The 26,069-nt window shown below is 26.0% G+C and overlaps 1 protein-coding gene across 1 annotated transcript in view; it reads right to left on the minus strand.

Moving 5' to 3' along the window:
* LOC130674923 (trace amine-associated receptor 9) overlaps nucleotides 1–18,542 on the minus strand; it is a 36,763-nt gene extending 18,221 nt beyond the window's left edge. Inside the window, exons 1-2 of the mRNA XM_057480378.1 lie at nucleotides 18,120–18,542; nucleotides 2,449–2,915 (exon numbers count right to left, since the gene is read on the minus strand). Coding sequence (XP_057336361.1) covers nucleotides 2,449–2,676 — 228 coding nt within the window. The 5' untranslated portion in view covers nucleotides 2,677–2,915; nucleotides 18,120–18,542. The remainder of the gene's footprint in view (nucleotides 1–2,448; nucleotides 2,916–18,119) is intronic.
* Between the last annotated feature and the right edge of the window lie 7,527 nt (nucleotides 18,543–26,069).

Genomic DNA, 26,069 nt, shown 5'->3' on the forward strand with positions numbered 1-26,069 from the left:
AAAAAAAGTAATCAGACCTTTTTTGTAGCCCTGAAAATTTTCTACAGAAAAGGTCATGATAGTTTTTGTTATAAGCTTGATATTTTAAGCTATAGAAGCTCTAGAAAATTATAAAGTTTCAAAATAATGTTTTTGGTAATTATCGAAATTTTGATAAATTTATAATTAATATTCTGGCTCGACTATTGAAAATATCAAAAAAATTAATCAGACCTTTTTTGTAGCCCTGAAAATTTTCTACAAAAAAGATCGAGACAGTTTTTGTTATAAAATTAATATTTTAAGCTCTAGAAGCTCTAGAAGGTCATAAAGTTTCAAAATAATGTTTTTGGTAATTATAGAAATTTTGATAAATTTATAATTAATATTCTGGCTCAACTATTGAAAATATCAAAAAAAGTAATCAGACCTTTTTTGTAGCCCTAAAAATTTTCTATAAAAAAGGTCTCATTCATATTCTTTCTAAAATCTATATTTATCTACAAATAATGATAACAATAATAATAATAATAATAATAATAATTCTCATAGTAAAATTAAGATCCACGTCACGTAGAATAAAGACTTTCATATATGTTAGCTTAAGTATACTCGTATAATATACATACACATATATATACAAAAGAGATGAGAAGGAAAACTAGAGGGTATATCTGAATGTATTTACTGGGCTGTTTGGCATTTGCATATGCATGAGCACAAGCGTAGAAAGTGGCTATAACATATATTTCTACTGTTGGCTTATATATGCATATATATATATGTATATTAAGGAAATAGTAAGGGATAAAGTGAGTAGATATGATGAAATGTAGTAAGTCGATGAGAGGTATATAGACTAGATATATATATATATATATATATATATATATATATATATATATATATATATATATATATATATATATATATATATATATATGTCAAACTAGAAACTATGAGGATCATCACGCGGCTTACAGGAGTATTATCCTCATTATATATGTGTAATTCATATAAAACATATAACTAATGTATTCATTACACGTATGATATTCCAAAGAGCTTTTGATTATGGATTATCCCTTTGTGGTTAAGTAATTACGAATAATAAATTATTATTATCGTTATAAGTAATTGATATTTCGAACTGATTGTGAACGACAAGATCTTTGGAAATCAGATAGGGAATTCAAGATTTGAAATTTTGAGGCGTAATGAGAAATAGGTTGAGGTTAAGATTGAAGGCGTGTGGTATTGAGATGAAGAGTAAGTTTTTAGAGGGTCAGTAGTTTTTAGGGAGAGTTTTAAAATTTTTGAGCCGGGAATGGGAGACGGAGTTCTTGTGGTTTGGAAGCGAGTAAAATGCCGGTGGATTAAATTGGAAAAATTCCTGGGAGTGGATAATGAAGCTGGTAAGAGAGTTCAGGAGTACGGACACTGACATACAGTTAAAAAAAAATTCTTGAGATTTTTTATGGATTTTTAGCTGTAGAATGACTTTTTTTACGACTAAATTTAATAATTATCAAAAAAATTTTTGATCATTATGAAACCGATTCTCGATATCTTCAAAAAAAAATTTATAGAAGCTCTTTTGCAAGCCTGAGGCCTCTACATTTTTGCTGAGACATCGCTCAAGTCGCCAAAAAAATTCAAATTCTCAATTTTCAGAAATTAAAACCCGCCAATCATTTTAAATGGAATTCCAAAAATTTCTTTTCTCAAAAATATATATTATAAAATTTTTTAGCTCTTAAATTAGTGTGGGATCTGAAAGTACATACTCCGAGCTTTAAAAAAAAAATTTTTCCATTTTTTTGCAACTATTATTCCCAAAGATATCAATACTTAAAGATTCATAATGACCAAAAATATTTTTGATCATTATGAAACTAACTCTCGATATCTCCAAAAAAAAAACTTATAAAAGCTCATTTGCAAGCCTAAGGCCTCTACATTTTTGCTGAGACATCGTCCAAGTCACCAAAAAAATTCAAATTCTCAATTTTCAGAAATCAAAACCCGCCAGTCATTTTAAATAGAATTCCAAAAATTTCTTTTCTCAAAAAAATATATTATAACATTTTTTAGCTCTTAAATTAGTGTGCGATCTAAAAGTACACACTCCGAGCTTTGAAAAAAAAATTTTTCCATTTTTTTGCAACAATTATTCCCAAAGATATCAATACATAAAGATTCATAATGACCAAAAATATTTTTGATCATTATGAAACTTCAACTCTCAATATCTCCACGTGAAAAAATCCTAGAAAAATGGAAAAAATTTCATTTTAAAGCTTCAGAAGTCTACTTTCCACCTGCTCACCAGCCGAGTACCCCAAAAATTTTTTTCCACCCCTAATTTGAAAAAAATAAATTTTCAATAATTCTATTTCTTCAATTTCTCAATATAAATCCCGGCTCATCTTACCCAGGGTAATAAATTCTCAAAAAATGAAACATTACCTGCGCATGAATATATTTGCTGTAACGACGACTGTTGATAACACAAATAACAAGTAAATTGGCTATTAAAATTCCAATACTCAAGAATAGAATTAACGCTGCGCGTAATAATTGTCCAGGTCCAGGAGTTGGCCAGTTCATAAATTTATTATTACTACCGTCAGTAGGCCAACAGCTGCTGTTGTTAAGTGCTGGTGGTAATAAAGTTGGTGTCTGATGCTCTAACATTCTTCAAATACCTTTTTTTTTATTTTTTTTCAGCTTTTACTGCTTATGCTCCGGCTTATTTTTAAGCTCGAGCTTAAGCTTACTCTTTTTTTTTTCTTACGAGTCTTCTTACCTCCACCACCAGTATCAAACAAATTTTCTACCATTACCACTACCATCAACACTCACTAATACAATTATTATTATTATTTCTTCTTAATTGGCCGCAACCACTCCCATTAATTCCAAATTACGAAAATCTGAAATAAAAATAACTTTATTTAGACATTCCATAACTTGATTAATATTGAAGATAAATTAAAATGTCCTAACACTAATTTATAGGAAATTTAATGAGCTACAATAAAGGTCATCATAACTTTTACTCTATACCCATATCTTTAGAAGATATAAGCATTTGAAAGAAAAAGAAAATTTTTTTGCCTTATTAATGAGTTCGTATACTTTCAGTACTTTTGTAATAAATATCTCTTCAAATAATGAAGTTACGTAAAAATGTTTAAAATAAATTTCGTAGGAAATTTGAAGAGCTACAAAAAAGGTCCTTATGACTTTTCCTCTATACCCACAACTTTAGAAGATATGAGCATTTGAAAAAATAAAAAATTTGTTTGCCTAATTGATGAATTCGTTTACTTCCAGTACTTCTATAATAAATATCTCTTTAAATATTGAAGTGACGTTTAAACGATCGAAGTAATTTTTATAGGAAATTTAAAGAGCTACAAAAAAGGTCCTCATAAATTTAGACCTATCTCTCATAGTTTTAGAGATACGAGCAATAAATAAAAACTTAAATTTTATTTCTTCACCTAATAGATGAGTTACTCTAGTAAGTGCTTAGACATTAAATATCTCATTACCTATCGCAGATACGTTAAAAATGTACTGAGACTTTTTTATAGAGAATTTAACACTCTACAAAAAAGGTCTCTTTCTTTTTTTAATTATTTTTATTATTTAACAAGTTATTTGCAATTAAACTTTTTGAGTCATTAAATTTATCACGTGGCTTTTTAAAAAATTTATCGAAAGAGAAAAAATATAAAAAAAAAAATTAGGTCAGCTGATAACATTCACGACAATCGTTAATAATGAGAGGGTAGTTAACGAGGCCGTTGGTTAAAACTCATCATCGAGTTATAGTTGAAATTACAGGGATGGAAATATTAGTAAAGTTATAAGTGCATGAAATATTAATTGAAAAAAAAATAATAATTAGAATCCACAATTTTTATTTAAAAAAAAACCGCGAAATTTAAAATCCGCGAATTAAATTTTTTTAACTTTTTGCTTAACTGGGGCTTAAAAATAAAAAGATTTAATTGAAGAGTTTAAATAACGTAGCACTTAATTAGAAACTAGAGAAAAAAAAACTGAACTTTATTTGGTTTATTTTTTTTTTAGTAAAATTGCAAGTTCATGAGATAAAAAAGACAAGCATTATTTGCTCGTGGCAACATTTTTTTTTCCACAAAAAATAAAAATAAAAGTACTTTAGTTGGTTACAGTAAAGTTTTAGAATACAATTTTATTTTTTTTTTATTTCCCCAGACAAATAAATCACGAAAAAAAAAAAAAGTTTCTTCGATACTAAAATTGGAAATTCTCTATACATTTAAAATACCTCTAACTCATGAACTATTGAGTTAATCAAAAAAACTAATAGAATCAATTTTGTAGAAAATTTAACGATCTACAAAAAAGTATTCTTTACTTTTTATCATAAAATCGATATTTGAAGCTCTAGAGGCATCGGAAGCTTTAAAAGTCGGGAAATAAAAATTTTTAAATCCAAAAATTTTAGTTTAGAAAAATTTCAAATTTTGAGTTAAATAGTCGAAATATAAAAAAAATGAAAGGCAGCTTTTTTGTAGATCTTTAAATTTCCTACAAGAAAGGTTTCATTGAGTTTTTCTGTAGAATCGATAGTAAAGAAGTTATGGAAGTTGAAAGTTTTCTTAAGAAAGAAAAAAAATTGGAGATATATATAAGGAATATGTGGAAGAAATATATGAATATGTGCTCGTATATATGTAAGTATGTATGATTGATAGTTGGGGTATGAAAAATAACATAAAGAGTTTAAATATAATATTTAAAAGGATATGATATATTTTATTCATGAGAAATAAAAATAAATTTACAGAAAAATCTTTAATTCAAACGTTATCGAATTTTATCCGATAGAAGTAAAGGGATTTCCCGGATCGAGAGCATGCCCGAGTAATTTATGCGTTGTCTTTTCTATACCGCCGAGACGTTTGTCCTTTTACAACACAGTTTCCCTAGAAAATCCGAGGGATAAAGGCCAAAAATATACTAGACACTTTTTTTTTATTTTTTAAAATAAAAAAAAATTTACCCCAAGGTAGTGCTCCAGTAACTTTATTACCTCTTGGAAACTTGGATTTATTTTTTAGAATTTGAAAAATAAAAAAAAAATTTATTTAATTTTACGAAAATTTCATAAGCAAAGTGTTTGTAATTTTTTTTTTTTTTTTTAAATGAATCATATATGAAAATTGGCTATATATGTTTTGCATATGATGCAAATATAGAATATATGTGAGTCATATATGAACAAAAAATGAAGAGTATATGAATCATCATATACAACTCATATGCATCATATATGATGAATATATTGATAATATAGAGCCATATATGCTTTATTTGAAGCATATATGAATCATATATGATTCACATATTCTCATCGATGGATCATATATGAAAACGAGTCATATATGATGGATATATTGATCTTCTTTACTTACACATGCTTCATATGTTCCATATATAAAACATATAGATCATATATGATTCACATATGCTCATCGATGAAGCACATGGAAAAATTTGTCATATATTAAGCATTTATGATTTATATATAAATCATATACGGTTCATACATGGATGATATTTGCTTCATATATGACGCATGTATAGATTATATGTAAATCGTATAAGATTCACACTTCAGCATATATGAAGCACAAGGTATGATTCAATGTGATCATATGTGGTTCATATATGATTCATTAAGATCATGTATGGTTTGTATATGATTCAATATGATCATATTTGATTGATTATGATCATGTACGATTCTTATATGATCATATCATCTATATAATTCAATGTGATTACATATGATCTATATGATTCATTATGATCATGTATGATTCTTATATGATCATATGATCTATATGATTTAATCTGATCACATATGATCTATATGATTCAATGTGATCATATACGTTTCGATATGATGCATAGTGATTATATATGGTTTTTATATGATCATGTGATCTATATAATTCAATGTGCTTATATATGATCTATATGATTCATTATGATCTTATATGGTTCTTAGATGATCATATGATCTATATGATTTAATGTGATCACATATGATCTGTATGATTCATTAAGATCATGTATAGCTTGTACATGATTCAATATAATCATATATGATTCATTATGATCATGTATGATTCTTATATGATCATATAATCTATATGATTTAATGTGATCACATATGATCTATATGATTCAATGTGATCATATACGATTCGATATGAATCATAGTGATCATATATGGTTTTTATATGATCATGTGATCTATATAATTCAATGTGCTTATATATGATCTATATGATTCATTATGATCTTATATGGTTCTTATATGATCATATGATCTATATGATTTAATGTGATCACATATGATCTACATGATTCAATGTGATCATATACGATTCGATATGAATCATAGTGATCATACATGGTTTTTATATGATCATATGATCTATATAATTTAATGTGATTCCATATGATCTAGATGATTCATTATGATCTTATATGGGTCTTTAATGATCATATGATCTATATGATTTAATGTGATCTTATATGATCTATATGATTCAATGTGATCACATATGATCTGTATGATTTATTAAGATCATGTATGGCTTGTATATGATTCAATATAATCATATGTGGTTCATATATGATTCATTAAGATCATTTATGGTTTGTATATGATTCGATATGATCATATATTAGTAATTATGATCATATATGATTCATTATGATCATATACGATTCAATATGATCATATATGGCTCGTATGTGATTAATATGTTTCATATATATGCTTCAGATATGTTTATATGAATTACAGAATCATATTTGTCCATATATGACATATGGATCACATATGTAGCATATATAGCGTTTTTTTACATATGTATTTAGCCATATATGATTCATTTTTCATAAAAAAAAAAATACACCATTAAATACTTCTCGTTGGCCGCATAAACTTTGTCTTCAATATAATTCTGAATTTGTTTTTGATCCGCTTCAAAAAATCTGATTGTGGTTCGCGTAAAAATAATTTTAAATCAAATCGACTGTTAATTATGTAAATATACATTTATATTAAATAAATGTTCCATAAAGGCCAGTGAGTAATTACATTTTCGATTTACTTATATATATTAATATTATATTATAAATATAAAATAATAAATATTTAGAATTTGTATAACTTTACAAATATGAATTATCAGTAATTTAAAAAATAAGTCATAAGTTATTGAAATAATAAAAAATGATCGATTTATTCGTCAGTCTGTTTTACACTGATCATATATTTTTCAACATATAACACTTTATCATACGAAATAAAGAATTGACATAAAAAATTCCGACGTATGAGTGATCTCATAAGTATTCAATTACGGCCGCGGTGGAAAATAAAAAAAATTTTATTGTGAATTTATGAATAATTTATATGTATATTCATATATATATTGGGAAAAATAGAAAAAAAGTTTTTAAATAAATCAAAAGTTTATTTATTGGTTAAATTTTTTTTTTTCAAGTTCGATGCCCTCGAGAGTTGTAGTAGTTGAAGAGACATACAGTCATACATCCCAAGGGAGATGTTCTATTTTTTTTTTTTTCGGTTTTTTTTATGTGTGAGGGTGAAAAGAAACTTCAAATACGACATGATAGAAGTACGATGACTAGACATCATGAGACTTACGATACTTTTACAAGTTACAGACTTGACATAAGTCGACGAGGATTACTATTTTTTTATTATTACCTATATATGTATATATACATAAATATATAGACATATATTTGAGTGCTGATAAGTCGGTCATCAAAGTTGCTCACATTGATTTTATTAAAAAAGTAAATCTTATTTTCTTTTGTTGCTCTGATCTATGATCTACATAAATGTTTAATCTACGTAGATCAACGATCTATGTAAATATATGTTCTACTTAGATTTATGTAGATGTACGATCTATGTAGATCTTTTATCTATAGAGATCTTTGATCTATAGAGATCTTTGATCTATAGAGATCTTTGATCTATAGAGATCTTTGATCTATAGAGATCTTTGATCTATAGAGATCTTTGATCTATAGAGATCTTTGATCTATAGAGATCTTTGATCTATAGAGATCTTTGATCTATAGAGATCTTTGATCTATAGAGATCTTTGATCTATAGAGATCTTTGATCTATAGAGATCTTTGATCTATAGAGATCTTTGATCTATAGAGATCTTTGATCTATAGAGATCTTTGATCTATGGAGATCTTTGATCTATGTAGATCTTTGATCTATGTAGATCTTTGATCTATGTAGATCTTTGATCTATGTAGATCTTTGATCTATGTAGATCTTTGATCTATGTAGATCTTTGATCTATGTAGATCTTTGATCTATGTAGATCTTTGATCTATGTAGATCTTTGATCTATGTAGATCTTTGATCTATGTAGATCTTTGATCTATGTAGATCTTTGATCTATGTAGATCTTTGATCTATGTAGATCTTTGATCTATGTAGATCTTTGATCTATGTAGATCTTTGATCTATGTAGATCTTTGATCTATGTAGATCTTTGATCTATGTAGATCTTTGATCTATGTAAATCTTTGATCTATGTAGATCTTTGATCTATGTAGATCTTTGATTTATGTAGATCTCTTATCTATGCAGATTTCTGTACATACAGGATCTATGTAAATCTATAATCTGTTTTAATCTGTTATTTACGTAGATCTATGATCTAGGCTCTATGTAGATTTCTGAATATACAGGATCTGTATAAATCTATGATTTATGTTGATCTATGATCTAGGCTCTATGAAGATCTCTGAATATACAGGATCTATATTAAAATGATCTACGTTGATCTATGATCTACGCTGATTTATGATCCCAATAGATCTAAAGTTTATGTAGATCTCTGTATATCGATGATTTATGTAAATCACGATCTTTATGGAACTATGATCTATAGAAATATATTTACCCTATAGATGTCTGAATGTACAGGATCTATTTAGATCTATGATTTATGTTGATCCATGATCTAGGCTGATTTATGATCCCAATAGATTTGAAGTTTATGTAGATCTCTGTATATCGATGATTTATGTAAATCTCGATCTTTATGGAACTATGATCTATATAACTATATTTACTCTATAGATGTCTGAATGTACAGGATCTATTTAGATCTATGATTTATGTTGATCTATGAAGATCTCTGAATATACAGGATCTATTTAAATCTATGATTTATGTTGATCCATGATCTAGGCTGATTTATGATCCCAATAGATCTGAAGTTTATGTAGATCTCTGTATATCGATGATTTATGTAGATCACGATCTTTATTGAAGTATGATCTACAGGAATATATCTACCCTAAAGATGTCTGAATGTACAGGATCTAAATTAAAATGATCTACGTTGATCCATGATCTAGGCTGATTTATGATCCCAAGAGACCTATAATTTATGTAGATCTCTGTATATCGATGATTTATGTAGATCACGATCTTTATTGAACTATGATCTATAGAAATATATTTACCCTATAGATGTCTGAATGTACAGGATCTATTTAGATCTATGATTTATGTTGATCTATGAAGATCTCTGAATATACAGGATCTATTTGAATCTATGATTTACGTAGATCTATGATCTAAGCTGATTTATGATCCCAATAGATCGGAAGTTTATGTAGATCTCTGTATATCGATGATTTATGTAGATCACGATCTTTATTGAATTATGATCTATAGAAATATATTCACCCTATAGATGTCTGAATGTACAGGATCTATTTGGATCTATGATTTATGTTGATCTATGAAGATCTCTGAATATACAGGATCTATTTAAATTTATGATTTACGTAGATCTATGATCTAGACTATATGTAGGTTTCTAAATATCCAGGATCTATTGAAATTTATGATGTATGTTGATCCATGATCTAGGCTGATTTACAATCCCAATAGATCTGAAGTTTATGTAGATCTCTGTATATCGATGATTTATGTAGATCACGATCTTTATAGAACTATGATCCATAGAAATATATTAACCTCCTAGATTTCTGAATATACATGATCTATATAGGTCTAAAATGTATGTAGATCAATGATCTACATACATATCAAAGTTCATAGAATAAAATCATGAAAATTTTGAATTTGTAAGAAATTTTATCCATCTATCTATCTATATATAAATTAATAAATAAAAATCCAATAACTCAAGTACTTAAGTCAATTCTCCAAACTCTAAAAGCTCTAAAAGCTTAAGAAGTCAGAAACAAAACTTTCGTATATAAATAATTCCATAAAAAATTGAAATTACGACTTAAGTATTAAATATATCACAAAAATTAATAACAACTTTTTTTCAGCCCTTTAAATTTTCTATAAAAAAAGTCCTCACAAGTTTTATCATAAATTGAGTTATAAATAAGTTACAAGCTCTACAAGTTGTGAAAGTACATTTTTTTATATTCACAGAAATTTATTCTTTACAAACAATAAAAAAAATTGTTATTGTTATTGACAAAAAAAATTCGTAGCAAATGTCAGATCGATATTCCAACCGGACAAGTTGAGAAAGTAAACAAAAAGTTTGTAGAAGGATATTAAGCCTAATGATCCTCGGAAGAAGTTTCAACACAATTTAATCTAAAGTTAAACCTTTTTTCTGGAAAAATTCCTATTCCTGTGGATTTTTATCTTTCTTTGGTGTCTTTATCGCGCCCTCTATTGTGTCTATAAAAAATTCGGTACTAAAGGATTAGAACTATGAAAAGTCTTTGGTCAGAATAAAAAAAAAAATTTAGGTTATAACTGAGTAATTAAACAATTAAAATGCATGTGAGAAAATTTTATTATTATTATGGTTATGATAATGATAATTATACATAATTAAAGTGTTAATGTGTAATCTTTTTAATGGCAGTAGTTTAATTATCATATTCTTAATTTAAGTAGTTAAGACATTATTTATTTTTGTAAATAAAATTATCTGATTTTTAATTTTTTAACTAAAGGAAAAAAAATTATTCGTTTGAAGCAACAAAATTTTTTGGGTTTTATTGAATCAAGAAATAATTAATGATTTTTTTAAGTTTCGTTGGAAAAAGATTAACCTGAATTAGGAAAAATTATTATTGAAAATGTGATTTTACAAAAAAAAATTATTTTTTCTTTATTCAAGAAATTCTTGTATCAAGTGGAAACTAGTAAGTAATTGAATATTTTACTCATTTCTTTGAAATTTCATGAGAAAAAATAAAATTGGATCAAAAAAATTATTTTCTTGATTCAAGAAATAATTCTTAACGCAATTGATAATTCTTGATTCAAGAAATAAATCTTAACTTAATCAATAATCATTGATTTAAAAAATAATTTTTAAGTTAATCGATAATTCTTAATTCAAAAAATAATTTTTAAGTTAATCGATAATTCTTAATTCAAAAAATAATTCTTAAGTCAATCATAAATTCTGGATTCAAGAAATATATCTTCGGTCAATCAATAATTCTCAATTCAAGAAATAATTCTTAACTCAATCGAAATTTTTGATCCAAGAAGAAATTTTCAAGTCAACCGATAGTTCTTAATTCAAGAAATAATTCTTAAGTCAATCAAAAATTCTTGATTCAAGAAATAGTTTTCAAGTCAATCGATAATTCTTAACTCAATCGATAATTCTTGATTCAAGAAATAATTTTCAAGTCGATCGATGGTTCTTAATTCAAGAAATAATTCTTATGTCAATCAAAAATTCTTGACTCAAGAGATATTTTTTAGGTCAATCGATAATTCTTAACTCAATCAATAATTTTTGATTCAAGAAATAAATCCTAAGTCAATCGATAATTCATGATTTAAGAAATATTTCTTAGGTCAATCGATAGTTCTTAACTCAATCGATAATTCTTGATTCAAGAAATAATTTTCAAGTCGATCGATGGTCCTTAATTCAAGAAATAATTCTTAAGTCAATCAAAAATTCTTGATTCAAGAAATGTTTCTTAGGTCAATCTATGATTCTTAACTCAATTGAAATTCTTGATTCAAGAAATGTTTCTTAGGTCAATCTATGATTCTTAACTCAATTGAAATTCTTGATTCAAGAAATAGTTTTTAAATCAATCGATAATTCTTAACTCAATCGATAATTCTTGATTCAAGAAATAATTTTCAAGTCGATCGATGGTTCTTAATTCAAGAAATAATTCTTATGTCAATCAAAAATTCTTGACTCAAGAGATATTTTTTAGGTCAATCGATAATTCTTAACTCAATCGATAATTTTTGATTCAAGAAATAAATCCTAAGTCAATCGATAATTCGTGATTTAAGAAATATTTCTTAGGTCAATCGATAGTTCTTAACTCAATCGATAATTCTTGATTCAAGAAATAGTTTTTAAGTCAATTGATAGTTCTTAACTCAATCGATAATTCTTGATTCAAGAAATAATTTTCAAGTCGATCGATGGTTCTTAATTCAAGAAATAATTCTTATGTCAATCAAAAATTCTTGACTCAAGAGATATTTTTTAGATCAATCGATAATTCTTAACTCAATCGATAATTTTTGATTCAAGAAATAAATCCTAAGTCAATCGATAAGTCGTGATTTAAGAAATATTTCTTAGGTCGATCGATAATTCTTAACTCAATCGAAATTCTTGATTCAAGAAATAGTTTTTAAGTCAATCGATAGTTCTTAACCCAATCGATAATTCTTGATTCAAGAAATATTTTTCAAGTCGATCGATGGTTTTTAATTCGAGAAATAATTCTTATGTCAATCAAAAATTCTTGATTCAAGAAATATTCCTGAGGTCAATCGATAATTCTTAACTCAATCGAAATTCTTGATTCAAGAAATAAATTTTAACTCAATCAACAAGTCTGGATTCAAGAAAAATAATTTAACTCAATCGATAATTTTTTATTCAAGAAAGATTTCTTGAATCAATAAATTTTTCTTTAATTAAGTAGGAACTTTTGATTCAAAATATAATTCTTCATTCAAGAAATAATTTTTATTCAAATAAAAAATACTAAATTTATAAAAAATTCTCGAATTAATTAGAATTCTTATACAATAAAATATACAAATCGATGCTTGATTTCAGTATTTTATTAACTTGTATCAAAAAAATTAAGTTGAGTCAAAAAATTTTTTTTATTAGAAGTATGATTTCTGGAGTAAAAATTTTTTTTTTCTTCGGTTAAAAATAATTCTTAACTCAAAAAATAATTAATGAAACAATTAATATTCTTAAGAAAATTCTTGAATTAATAATTTCGCTAATTTTTATTCAAAAACGTTTCTTGAATCAAGAAAAAATATTATTCTCAAAAAAATCCTTTTTCTTTATTCAACAAATAGTTATTATTTGATGCGTAAAAAACTCTTGAAAATCATTAAATTTCCTGCAGTGTCTCGTAAAAATGAATAAACAGCAAGAATAATATTGAATGTGACAGATAAGAGTTTATTGAGCGAGTAGATATTAAATTTTCGTTACACTACGCGAGGTAGAAAGAAGTCTAGTAGAAACAGAATAAGAATGTCAAATGAGAATGAGAATAATATGAATAGAATCCGGGCAAAATATACATAAATGTATATAATACTATATTTATATGTTCTGACTGATTCTGTTACGTGCTATTACTAAATAATTTTTTTTTTCTATAAAAAAAAAAAAAAAACAAATTCGATAAAAAATTTAAAAAAATGTTTCTGTTATTTTCTTGCAGTCAAAAATTTTTTAATTATTTAATAAAAAATATATACACATATATATTAAATGTATGGTATAAAACTCGTGACTCGTGTGTAACACGTGACTCATGAATAAATTCTTTCAAATAAACTGAAAGACGATAAAAAAAAATATAAAAAATATATAAATGAAATAAAAGTTTAAAGTTGAAAAAATAAATAAAATTGAATAGAGGTAAAGAAAGTGATGACTGATGAGTAAATAAGAGTAAATAATGATGAGGTATTTTGTAAATATGAAGTGAGATCGCTAACTTTATTTTTGTGAGAAAGTTATGAGTGATTTATAGAAAATTGTTATTTATTGGAAAAGTTTCTTGAAGAAAGGTTATGAAATTTTTTTTGATACTTTGGCTGGGAGGAAAAAAAATTGTATTCCCTTTGATAGTTTTTGAGTTATTTCTTGAACGGGGATTCATTTGTGACTGTAGAAAAATTAGTTGATAAAAGAAAAAAAAAAAATTTTTTAAGTCATACTTGTGAAATTTTTTTATTCAAGCAAATTTTTTTTATCGGAGCGAAAATTACTTGATTTAAGAATTTTTTCTTGAATTAAGACTTTTTTGAACCAAGAATAATTTCTGGAATCAAGAATTTTCTCCAAATTAAGAATTAGCTATTGATTTAAGAAATATTTCCTAAATCAAAAATTATCTCTTGAATCAATAATTTTTTCTTGAGTAACAAATTTCTCTAAAATCAAAAATTAATTCTTGAATTAAGAAACATTTCTTGAATCAAGAATTATTTCGTGAGCCGATAACTTATATCTGATTAAAGTAAAATATCTGCACTCAAGAATTTTTTCTTGAATTAAGACTTTTTTGAACCAAAAATAATTTCTAGAATCAAGAATTTTTTCCAAATTAAGGATTAGTTCTTGATTTGAGAAATATTCCTTGAATCAAAAAATTTTTCTGGAATAACAAATTTCTCAAAATTCAAGAATTAATTCTTGAGTTAAGAAACATTTCTTGGATCAAAAATTAATTTTGAGCCAAGAATTGATTCCTGATTGGACAAAAATTTCTACACAGATAAGGGATGGCTTGGTGCGAAAATTTTTTCTCGCTCCAAGGAACTTTTTACTTGACCTAAGAAATTTTTCGCATTACGAATTGAGAACGAAAATTTTCTTGGGGCAAGAAAAAATTTTCTTGCGCTAAGAAATTAAATCGAATCCTAAGAAAATTTCTGTTTTCATTTTTTAATGCAAAATTTTTCTTGCACCAAGAAATCTTTTTTTTCTGAGTAGATTGAAAAGTTGTTTCTTGAATCAAGAACTTTTTCTCTAAACATGAATTTATTTTAAAATTCAATGGAATCAAGAATTATTTTTTACATTACAAATTTCTCTAAAACTAAGAATTAATTCTTGAATTAAGAAACATTTCTTGAATTAAGAATTATTTCTTGAGCCGATAACTTATTTCTGATTAGAGCAAAATATCTACACTCAAGAATAATTTTTTAAATTAAGAATTCTTTTCTAACCAAGAAAAATTTCTTGAATCAAGAATTTTTCCAAAACCAGGAATTAGTCATTGAATTAAGAAATATTTCTTGGATCAAAAATTATTTCTTGAATCAAGAATCATATTTTAAATCACAAATTTCTCTAAAATTAAAAATCAATTCTTGAACTAAGAAATATTTCTTGGATCAAGAATTAGTCATTGAATGAAGAAATATTTCTTGGATCAAAAATTATTTCTTGAATCAAGAATCATATTTTATATCACAAATTTCTCTAAAATTAAAAATCAATTCTTGAACTAAGAAATATTTCTTGGATCAAGAATTAGTCATTGAATTAAGAAATATTTCTTGGATCAAAAATTATTTCTTGAATCAAGAATCATATTTTAAATCACAAATTTCTCTAAAATTAAAAATCAATTCTTGAACTAAGAAATATTTCTTGGATCAAGAATTAGTCATTGAATGAAGAAATATTTCTTGGATCAAAAATTATTTCTTGAATCAAGAATCATATTTTATATCACAAATTTCTCTAAAATTAAAAATCAATTCTTGAACTAAGAAATATTTCTTGGATCAAGAATTAGTCATTGAATTAAGAAATATTTCTTGGATCAAAAATTATTTCTTGAATCAAGAATCATATTTTAAATCGCAAATTTCTCTAAAATCAAGAGTCAATTCTTGAATTAAGAAACATTTCTTGGATCAAGAATTACTTCTAGAACCAACAATTCATTTTTAATCGGAGAAAAATTTCTTAATTCAAGAATTATGTCTTGAATTTAAAATTTTTCTAAAATCAAAAATTTTTCTTGAATCAAAAAAATCATTTTTTACTAATTTCTTTCAATTTAAAAAATTTCCGTCTCGTCAACATAAAAATAAAAAAATAAAAGACATTACAGGGTTCAAAAATACTTAAAAAGTTATTTAATCAATATAAAATTTTATTTAAATTCAAACTTGAATTTAAAATTTCATTCATTTTCAAACAATTGACTACAGAGTAACATGAACACTGACGTAGCTATTTTATTCTTTTCTGCAGCTTAGCACCTTTTCACCCGTAATTTTTTTTATTTCATTTTTTCCTTTCTGTCTTTCAGTCTTTCACTATTTTCTTCTTCATTTTTTTCTTTTAGTTCATTTTTTTATCTCATTCGGCGTCTCACCCTTCGATTTTATAAACCAAAGGATATATAGCGAGTGTCATAAAAGATTTCTCTTTAACGCACGTTAAATTATTTTTTTATCTCATATTTCAGGTTTTTATAATGAATACCTTCTTTTAAAGATTAATTATTTATACATTGAAACGAGTACCATCAAAAAATAGTGATAAAAAAAGGAAATAAATCTCCAGTTTACATTCACGTTTATATATAATTAAGTATGTGTAATTATTATGCATCAGTGAAAAATTATAAGTTCATACAGAGAATTTTTTTGAAAGGAGTAGAAATCGTAATACATATATCTGATATGTTTACATTCAATGAAGAGATAATTTAATGGGCGCAATTATTGTGATTTAAAATATCGCGGGTACGAATGTCGAAAAATTACTGCCGGTTAAATCATAACTGATATAATGATATTTATCGTGGGCAAGCGCCGGGATTTTTAAACTAACGCTGGGTTATTTCTTGCGAGGACCCATTACAGATAATTTAATTAGCTTGCAATAACTCGGAACGTCTAATTATAAAACGCGAGCTGACATATCAGAGATAAAATAAATCATTCTTTGTTTTCTATAAACATCTATTATTATTGTTCATAAATTATCGGGAAATATATCAGACGATTTGACAATTGATGCAGTCAGTGGAGAGCTAATTAAATAATATGTTGTGTCAAGTCGAAATAATTGTTTTTAATGAATCGGCGGAAAGTAACAGCCGTCTGAGCGATGACATTATTATATATATTTATTTTGTTCTGTCGCTTAAAGTCGTCGTGTCTTAAAAACTAACACTCCCGTGGTATTTTTTATTGAAACCGAAAGTGTATAAAATAAAATGAGCTTTTCAATGACCGGCCTTGAGCTCCATTTATCTCAATTTATTACTGAGAAATCGCGAATCAAAAATAATTTATTTTTTCTAAACAACTTTTATTTCAAATTTCGTTATTTGCTTATTATTTTCCGAAGTTCGTCAGATAAGTACACGTCATATGTGCTCATTGGATAGGTTATTTTATTCCTCACAACTTTGGTATCGTAAAAAAAAATCCTAAAATCAATAATTACAAAGTTACAGCCGCCTAAACAATTTCACAATTGAGTCAAAAAATATCTCGTCGAATCTCAAAAAAAGTTTCTCCCAAACTTTAAATCCTAGTGGATTTTTTCAAAACCCCAAGCTCACAGATCTTCAAATTTCCTTCCCAACGACCGCCGCCTCCGCTCGCAGAATTAATTAATTTATAAATTACAACCAAAAATATAAAAAAAATAAACTAGTTTTATAACTCTGGAGGATAATCGACAAACAAACGTCAGGTGATTACAGACAAATAAAATAATCCCCAGCTTTTGTCTCCGCAAATAAAAATCCCTGAAATGACTCGTTACTTAATTACAGATAAACCATAATCCCAACGAAATATCCTCCGGCCAAAACTCCGCTGTCTCAAATTTCATCCCTCTAAACTTATCCAGTACTCATTCAAAAATTAATCAAACAATTAAAAAAAAAATCTTCATCATCATTATAATTTTTAATTTATCCACTTCAATCACAAATTAAAATTTTTCAAAATTTCATCTAAAAAAAAAAACACTAATTACCTTTTGTTTTCTTCAACTCGAAATGAAAAAAAATTTGATTTTTTTTTATTTTCAAAATTCACAAAAAAATTTTCCACAAAAAAATTAAAAAATCACTAATTTTTATAAATTTCTATCACTAAAAATTTTTTTAATTTAAAAAATAAACTTCGTTACAAAAACATAAAAAACGTTAATTAAAAATTAATTATCGAAATTTAAAAAAGGTGTCGTCATTGCTGAGTCTGACGACGCACTGACTCTTACTACTGGTCTGCGGGATTATGTGCCTGCGAATAGTCGAATGGGCGTTCGTGAGTTGAAAATTTGACGGTAGAGCGCACACGGGTATAAAATGCGCGCGAATGTGTTAACCGCATTATTTTATGACCGTTAAAATAAAATAAATATTTTAAATAAAATAAATATAAAAAAGAAAAAAAAAAAAATTGTATATTTTTTTTTTTATTTCGTTGCCCATTTAGTCTCTGCCTTTCCCGTTCCCTTCTCTGGACGGAACCCCCGGCCCCTATCGAGCCAGCAATATTACTCTGGCACTTTCTATCTCCTACACTTTCCCACCCTCTAGCCTCATCCTTTACTGCCACTTCCGCTTCCGCTTTCTCACTCACTTCCATCGACTACTACTACTGCTGCTACTATTATTGCTGATAGTATTGGTATTGGCTGTGAGTGACTAGTAAAACCAGTAGTTTCACTGTCTTCTTCAAAAGAGGGCTTGGAGGGGGAAGAAGCAAGAGAGCGAGATATCAGAGGGGGGTAGGGTGAAAAGGGGGAGGTAGTGAAGCGACTACTTTACTTTAGCGATGAGTTTAAAACGGCGCCACGACCTACGCACGACTGACCTAGCCTCATTGTGCTCATATCTGTTATTTTTTTTCTGGGTGGGGTGGGGGTGGGGTTGAGGGTGAGTGGGTGGTAGTGATTTAGGGTCTTTTGAAAGTATTGAGTTGGATAGAGTGTTTTATTGGAGGTTTTTTGAGGCAGGTCTAAAGTTCTGTAAGAAAAAGATTTTTGAAATTTGGGTTGGTGATAAATGGGAAGAAAGTGTTAAAAAGTGTTAATTTTTTGTGAGTTAAATTATTATGGAGTGATAATAGTGAAATATGATAAGAACAAAAAGTGTTAAAATTTAACAGTGTTAAATTTTAATAGTGTTAAATAAAATTAAGATTTAACATTGTTAACAAATTTTGACATTTAATACTGTGACGTTCTAATGCGTAAAAGTTGTTAACTTGGTAAAATGTACTATTAAGTTAACAGTGTTAATAAATTATTTTTTAATTTGACACTATTAAAATGTGTTAAAATTTAACAGTGTTAAATTTTATTAGTGTTAACACATATTGTAGTTGAACGTTATTGAAAAAATTTAACATTTAACATTGTTAACAAATTCTGACATTTAATACTGTGACGTTTGAACACGTAAAAGTTGTTAACTTGGTAAAATGTACTATTAAGTTAACAGTGTTAATAAATTATTTTTTGATTTGACTTTATTAAAATGTGTTAAAATTTAACAGTGTTAAATTTTAATAGTGTTAAATAAATTTTAGATTTAATAGTGTTAACACATTTTGTACTTGAACGTTATTGTAAAAATTTAACATTTAACATTGTTAACAAATTTTGACATTCAATACTGTGACGTTTGAACACGTAAAAGTTGTTAACTTGGTAAAATGTACTATTAAGTTAATAGTGTTAATAAATTTTTTTTAATTTGACACTATTAAAAGGTGTTAAAATTTAACAGTGTTAAATTTTAATCGTGTTAAATAAATTTTAGATTTAATAGTGTTAACACATTTTGTAGTTGAACGTTATTGAAAAAATTTAACATTTAACATTGTTAACAAATTTTGACATTTAATACTGTGACGTTTGAACACGTAAAAGTTATTAACTTGGTAAAATGTTAAAATTTAACAATGTTAGTAAAATTTTTAATTTAACACTACTTAAAAGTATCAAATTTTTATAATGTAAACACATTTTATGACAACACTATTGAAAAATGTTAACAATTAACAATGAACGAACTTAAAAATTTAATACTATCGAGAAAGATGTTGAAATCTTATTATGGTAAAGAGAACTATAAACTTAACAGAATTTTAACACATTTTTGATACTTTTAACACTATTAAAAGTGTTAAAATTTAACATTGTTAAATACATTTTACACTTAACAGTGTTAACAAATTTTATTAATCCTTAACTTTTTCATTTAATAGTTAGCACTACTGAAAAGTATTAAAATTTAGCAGTGTTAAATTAATTTAACACTTGACAGGATTAAGATATTATGTTAATTCTTAACTTTTCAATTTAATACTCAGCACTACTGAAGTGTTAAAATTTAACAGAGCTAAAATTTAACAGTGTTAAATCAAATTAACACTTGACAGGGGTAAGATATTAGATCAATCCTTAACTTTTAAATTTAATACTTAACACTACTAAAAAGTGTTGAAATTTAACAAAGTTAAAATTTAACAGTGTTAAATCAATTTAACACTTGACAGGGTTAAGATATTAGATTAATCGTTAACTTTTAAATTTAATACTTAACACTACTAAAAAGTGTTGAAATTTAACAGAGTTAAAATTTAACAGTGTTAAAATTTTACAGAGTAAAAATTTAACAGTGCACAGTAAGAAACGAATCGTCAAAGTGTAAAAAAAACGTGTTAAAATTCTGAGTGTTGAATTTTTAACACTTTTGTGTGTCAATTTAACACACAGTATTTACCTTGTTTGAACCGTCTCAATCGATTGACTTTTTAACACACAAAAATTTCATTTTTTTCTAAAGTAACACTTTTTATATGTTACTGTAAAATCAACACACAAAATATGTTAAAAATAATGTCGACCATCACAAAAGAATTCTCGGAAAATTTTTATTTCTAACGTATACGTGTGTAACTTTTTTTAACACTCACAACATGTTAAAGTAACATATTAATAAGTGTAAAACGTTCTTTTTACACACGGTATGTGTTAATTTTGACGAATTCTTTTTACTGTGTGTTAAATATTTTAAAAATTTAACACAGGTATAAAATTTAAATTTAACACATAATTTAAATTCGCATGGAATAAATTAAAATTATTTTCGAAAAAATATTTCAATTGTAAAAAAAAACGACTATCAAAAAATTGTCAACTTATTAATTCAAATAAATTTACTCTAGAATAATAAAACAATAGATTCAACCGGCTATACAAACCAGACAGATTGACTAAATATATATATATATATACATATATATATATACATATATATAAATTTATAGATAAATTCTCAGGTAATTGAGGATAGTATGATTCAGCATCTACTATTCAAATACCAATACTCCCTCTCCTCTATTACATCTCAACCTCTACACTTCTCCACACACATATTTATCGATACCAACGTAACTTAATGTTTAATCAGTGTTCGCCAGTAATTGCTCATTCTCTCATCCACTCATAGCCTTATTAACAATCACTCAATTAATCTCAATCTATATTAACTCATTGTTTTGCTCAATCAATTAAATCACTTTTATATTATATGCTATCTGTATTTTTTTCTGCTTGTCACCGAGATCTTTTTTTATTATTTTAGATATATGGCCTATTAGAGTGATTCAAAAAACAAACAAATTTTTTTTTTCTTCCAAACAGGTTTAAAAGTTTCGTATAGATAAAAAAAGACGCCTGTGAAAATTAGAGCTCTTAATATTAAAATTAAGAGGTTCCGCATCGCACTTTACTATTTCCCATAAGAATAACATGGAAAAAATTTTTTTTACGTCTTCTTATTTTTATAAGTAGCTAACGATGCGTCATAGAAATAATTGGCAGGCATATTTTTGTAGGGAATTGAATGCTCTACAAAAAAAGATTCTTATCATTTTTTGATAAATCTATTTTTTCAAAAGTTATTTGAGGTTGAAGTCGAATTCAAATTAAATTTTGAAATCTTTTTACTTTTCCGGCGAAACTATCAGACCTATTACAAAATATCATAGGACCTTTTTTGTAGACAATTTTATTCCCTACAAGTTATTTTCAATAAAGTTTTTTCAAATTCCGCATTGTTTTCTAGTTATTTTAATTTTAATGTCAAGCTCTTAAAATCGATCAGAAGACTATTTTTTTTATGAGCATGACATTAAAATTAAAATAACTAGAAAACAATGTGGAATTTGAAAAAACTTTATTCGATATAATTTGTAGGGAATAAAATTGTCTACAAAAAAGGTCCAATGATATTTTGTAATAGGTCTGATAATTTCGCCGGAAAAGTGAGAAAATCTCAAAATTTAATATGAATTCGACTTCAACCTCAAATAACTTTTGAACAAATAGATTTATCAAAAAATGATAAGAATCTTTTTTTGTAGAGCATTCAATTCCCTACAAAATGTGCCTGCCAATTATTCCTATGACGCATCGTTAGCTACTTATAAAAATCAGAAGACGTAAAAAAAATTTTTCCCATGTTATTCTTATGGGAAATAGAAAAGTGCGATGCGGACGATGTTAATATTAATATTAAGAGCTCTTATTTTCACAGGCGTCTTTATTAGTCTATACGAAACTTTTGAACCTGTTTGGAAAAAAAAAAAATTTTTTTGTTTTTTGAATCACCCTAATGGCCTATATATATATATATATATATTAGGGTGGCCCAAAAAAACCGACTATTTTTTTTTTCGAGTCTCTAATGAAAATTTGTTGGTTTAAGATGTTTTAAGACGCCTCTCCAAAAATCAGCTCGATAAAAAATTTTCAATAGGTCGCTCACGAATTTTGATAATATCAAAAATCATCGAAATTCGGATTTTTTTGTTCTAAATTTCTTCTTTCTCGTGGCAGCTGTAGTTTATATTTATGAAATCATGACTACCCTGAAAATTTCAGCTCAAAATTAAAATATTTAAACGTCGCTCAAGAATTTTGAATGTTTCCGAGTACTGTCTCTTGGATGTTTTCGAGCGACCCTTGAATATTAATAATAAACCTTCTCAATTTTTTTACCATCAATTTGTATCATAATGAATAAAAATACAACCCGAGAAATATAAATAATAAGTTATTTACATACTTTTTTATTTTTTAATTCAATTTTTAGGTTTTTTTGATTATTCAAAACTTACCCAATTTTATTGTTTAAGACTGTCCTGTATATTTTCGGTTATGCAAAAGTTATATTTAAGTGAAATGACAGTAATTGAGTTATAAAAGAATACAAAAACTAATTCAAAGTATTAGTTACATATTATCAGTTAATATTCAAAATTCTTGAGCGCCGTTTAAATATTTAAATATTGGACTGAAATTTTCAGCATAGTCATCATTTTACAGATATAAAATATTGCTGCCACGAGGAAGAAAAAATTCAGAAACAAAAAATCCAAAATTCGATCATTTTTTATATTTTCAAAGTTCGTGAGCGACCTCTTGAAAATTTTTTATCGAGCTGATTTTTGGAGAGGCTTCTTAAAACATCTTAAACCAAAAAATTTTCGTTAGAGACTCGAAAAAAAAAATAGTCGGTTTTTTTGGGCCACCCTAATATATATATATATATATATATATATATATATATATATATATATATATATATATATATATATATATATATGTAGGTACTGTGAATGAGTAAGAATCATAGTATATATTATACAATATAACAAAATATAAAATGAAAGTATGTTGGGAATACGTAAGTAAGTATATATATATATATATATATAGAGAGAGAGAGATAGAAAGAGAGAGTGAGAGAAAGAGAGAAAGAGGATTAAAGAGGCGTGAAAAGATAAAACAAAGTAGTAAGTAATCTTCATGAACTTGATATTAAATTATTAACTTTTGTAATCTATAGTCTTATTTAATTCACAACTCATTATCTTAACTTTGATCACTTCTACTTAGTATTTATATATAAACTTTATATATTGATATAAATATTAGGGTGACCCAAAAAAACCGACTATTTTTTTTCGAGTCTCATATGAAAATTTGTTGGTTTAAATGTTTAAAAAATCCCCGCCAAAAATCAGCTCGATAAAAAATTTTTAAGGGGTCGCCCAAGAATTTTGAAAATTCAAAAAATTATTGAAATTCGGATTTTTTTTTTGTAAATTTTTTCTTTCTCGTGGCAGAAATATTTTCTGTGTAAAATCAATCGCATGCTGAAAATTTTAGTTCAAAATATAGATTTTCAAACGTCGTTCAAAATTTTTGAATATTAACTCAAAATATATAACTAATACTTTGAATTAATTTTTGGATTTTTTTATAACTCAGTTATTATCATTACACTAAAATATAACTTTTGCATGACTGAAAATGTTCTGGACAGTCTTAAAAAATTTTATAAAAATTTTATAAGATTATACGAATTATTGTAAGAATTTTATGAGATCATTTGAGTTTTTATATAATCATATATGACTGCATATAATGTATAACATTTTATCTGGTAACGTTATAAACTCATATATAACTTTATAAAAAATCATAGCAACTATTATAAAATCCGTATAAAATTATATAAATTCTTATAAGAATTTTATAAGATCGTTATGAGCTTTTATATGATCATATATGATTATATATAAGCATATGAAACTTGACCTGGTATTGTTATAAAGTTATATATAACTTTATATAAAATCACATCAATTGTTATAAAATTCTTATAAGATCATATGAATCCTTATAAGAATTTTATAAGATTATGTAAGCTTTCATATAATCATATATAAACACATATGTTTATATATGATTCTATAAGAACTTTTTCTCGGGTTAATATGAAATCACATCAATTTTTATAAAATCCTTATAAAACTATATAAATTCTTATAAGATTTTCATAAGATCATATGAACTTTTATATGGTCATATATAATTATATATAAGCATATAAAACTTTATCTAGTACTTTTATAAAGTTATATATGACTTTATATAAAGTCATATCAATTTTGATAAAGTCCTCACGAGAGTATATTAATTCTTATAAGAACTTTATAAGATCATATAAGCTTTTATGTAATCATATATAATTTTTATATATTTCTTATATGATCATATATAACTTGTATATAAACATATATGATTATATATGATCATATAAAATCTTTTTTTCCCGGGTAATAGTAATCCTTGCCATATAATATGGTAATCGTTACCATATAATATGGTAACCATTGTCATATATATGATAACCATTGCCATAATATATGGTAACCGTTACCATAATATCACAGTAACCGTTACCATAATATCATAGTAATCGTTACCATAATATATGATAAGCATTACCGTAATATTATGGTAATCATTACCATATATATAGTAACCATTATCATAATATATGGTAACCATTACCATATATATAGTAACCATGGCGATAATATATGGTAACCATTATCAAATATATAGTAACTTTTACCATAATATATGATAACCATTACCATAATAGATGGTAACTTTTAGTAATGGTTACCACATATTATGGTAATGGTTACTATATACATGGTAATGGTTACCATAATATTATAGTTACGTTTACCATAGTATAATGGGAACGATTACCATAATATTATGGTAATCATTACCATAATTCTTTCTCATGCGATATGGGAACTGTAACCATAATGATAAGAATTGTTCCCATACTTATGGAAACTCTTTCCAGAAAGTATGGGTCCATATCCCATAACTCCAAGTAATCATTACCATAATGGTATGGGATGATATTTCATAAAGGTACTAGGAACGGTTACCATAAGTTTCTCTCTGTATATTTATAACTAATTTAAACAGTATTTAACGATCAATAACCTATATACTATATATTATCTAAGTTTGATAGGTTTCACGAAACCTTTTCAAGTCGTACGAACATTACTCTAGTATTTTTTCTAGTCG

Source organism: Microplitis mediator, chromosome 9 (assembly GCF_029852145.1).
Source record: "Microplitis mediator isolate UGA2020A chromosome 9, iyMicMedi2.1, whole genome shotgun sequence".
In the NCBI taxonomy this organism is placed as follows: Eukaryota; Metazoa; Arthropoda; class Insecta; order Hymenoptera; family Braconidae; genus Microplitis; species Microplitis mediator.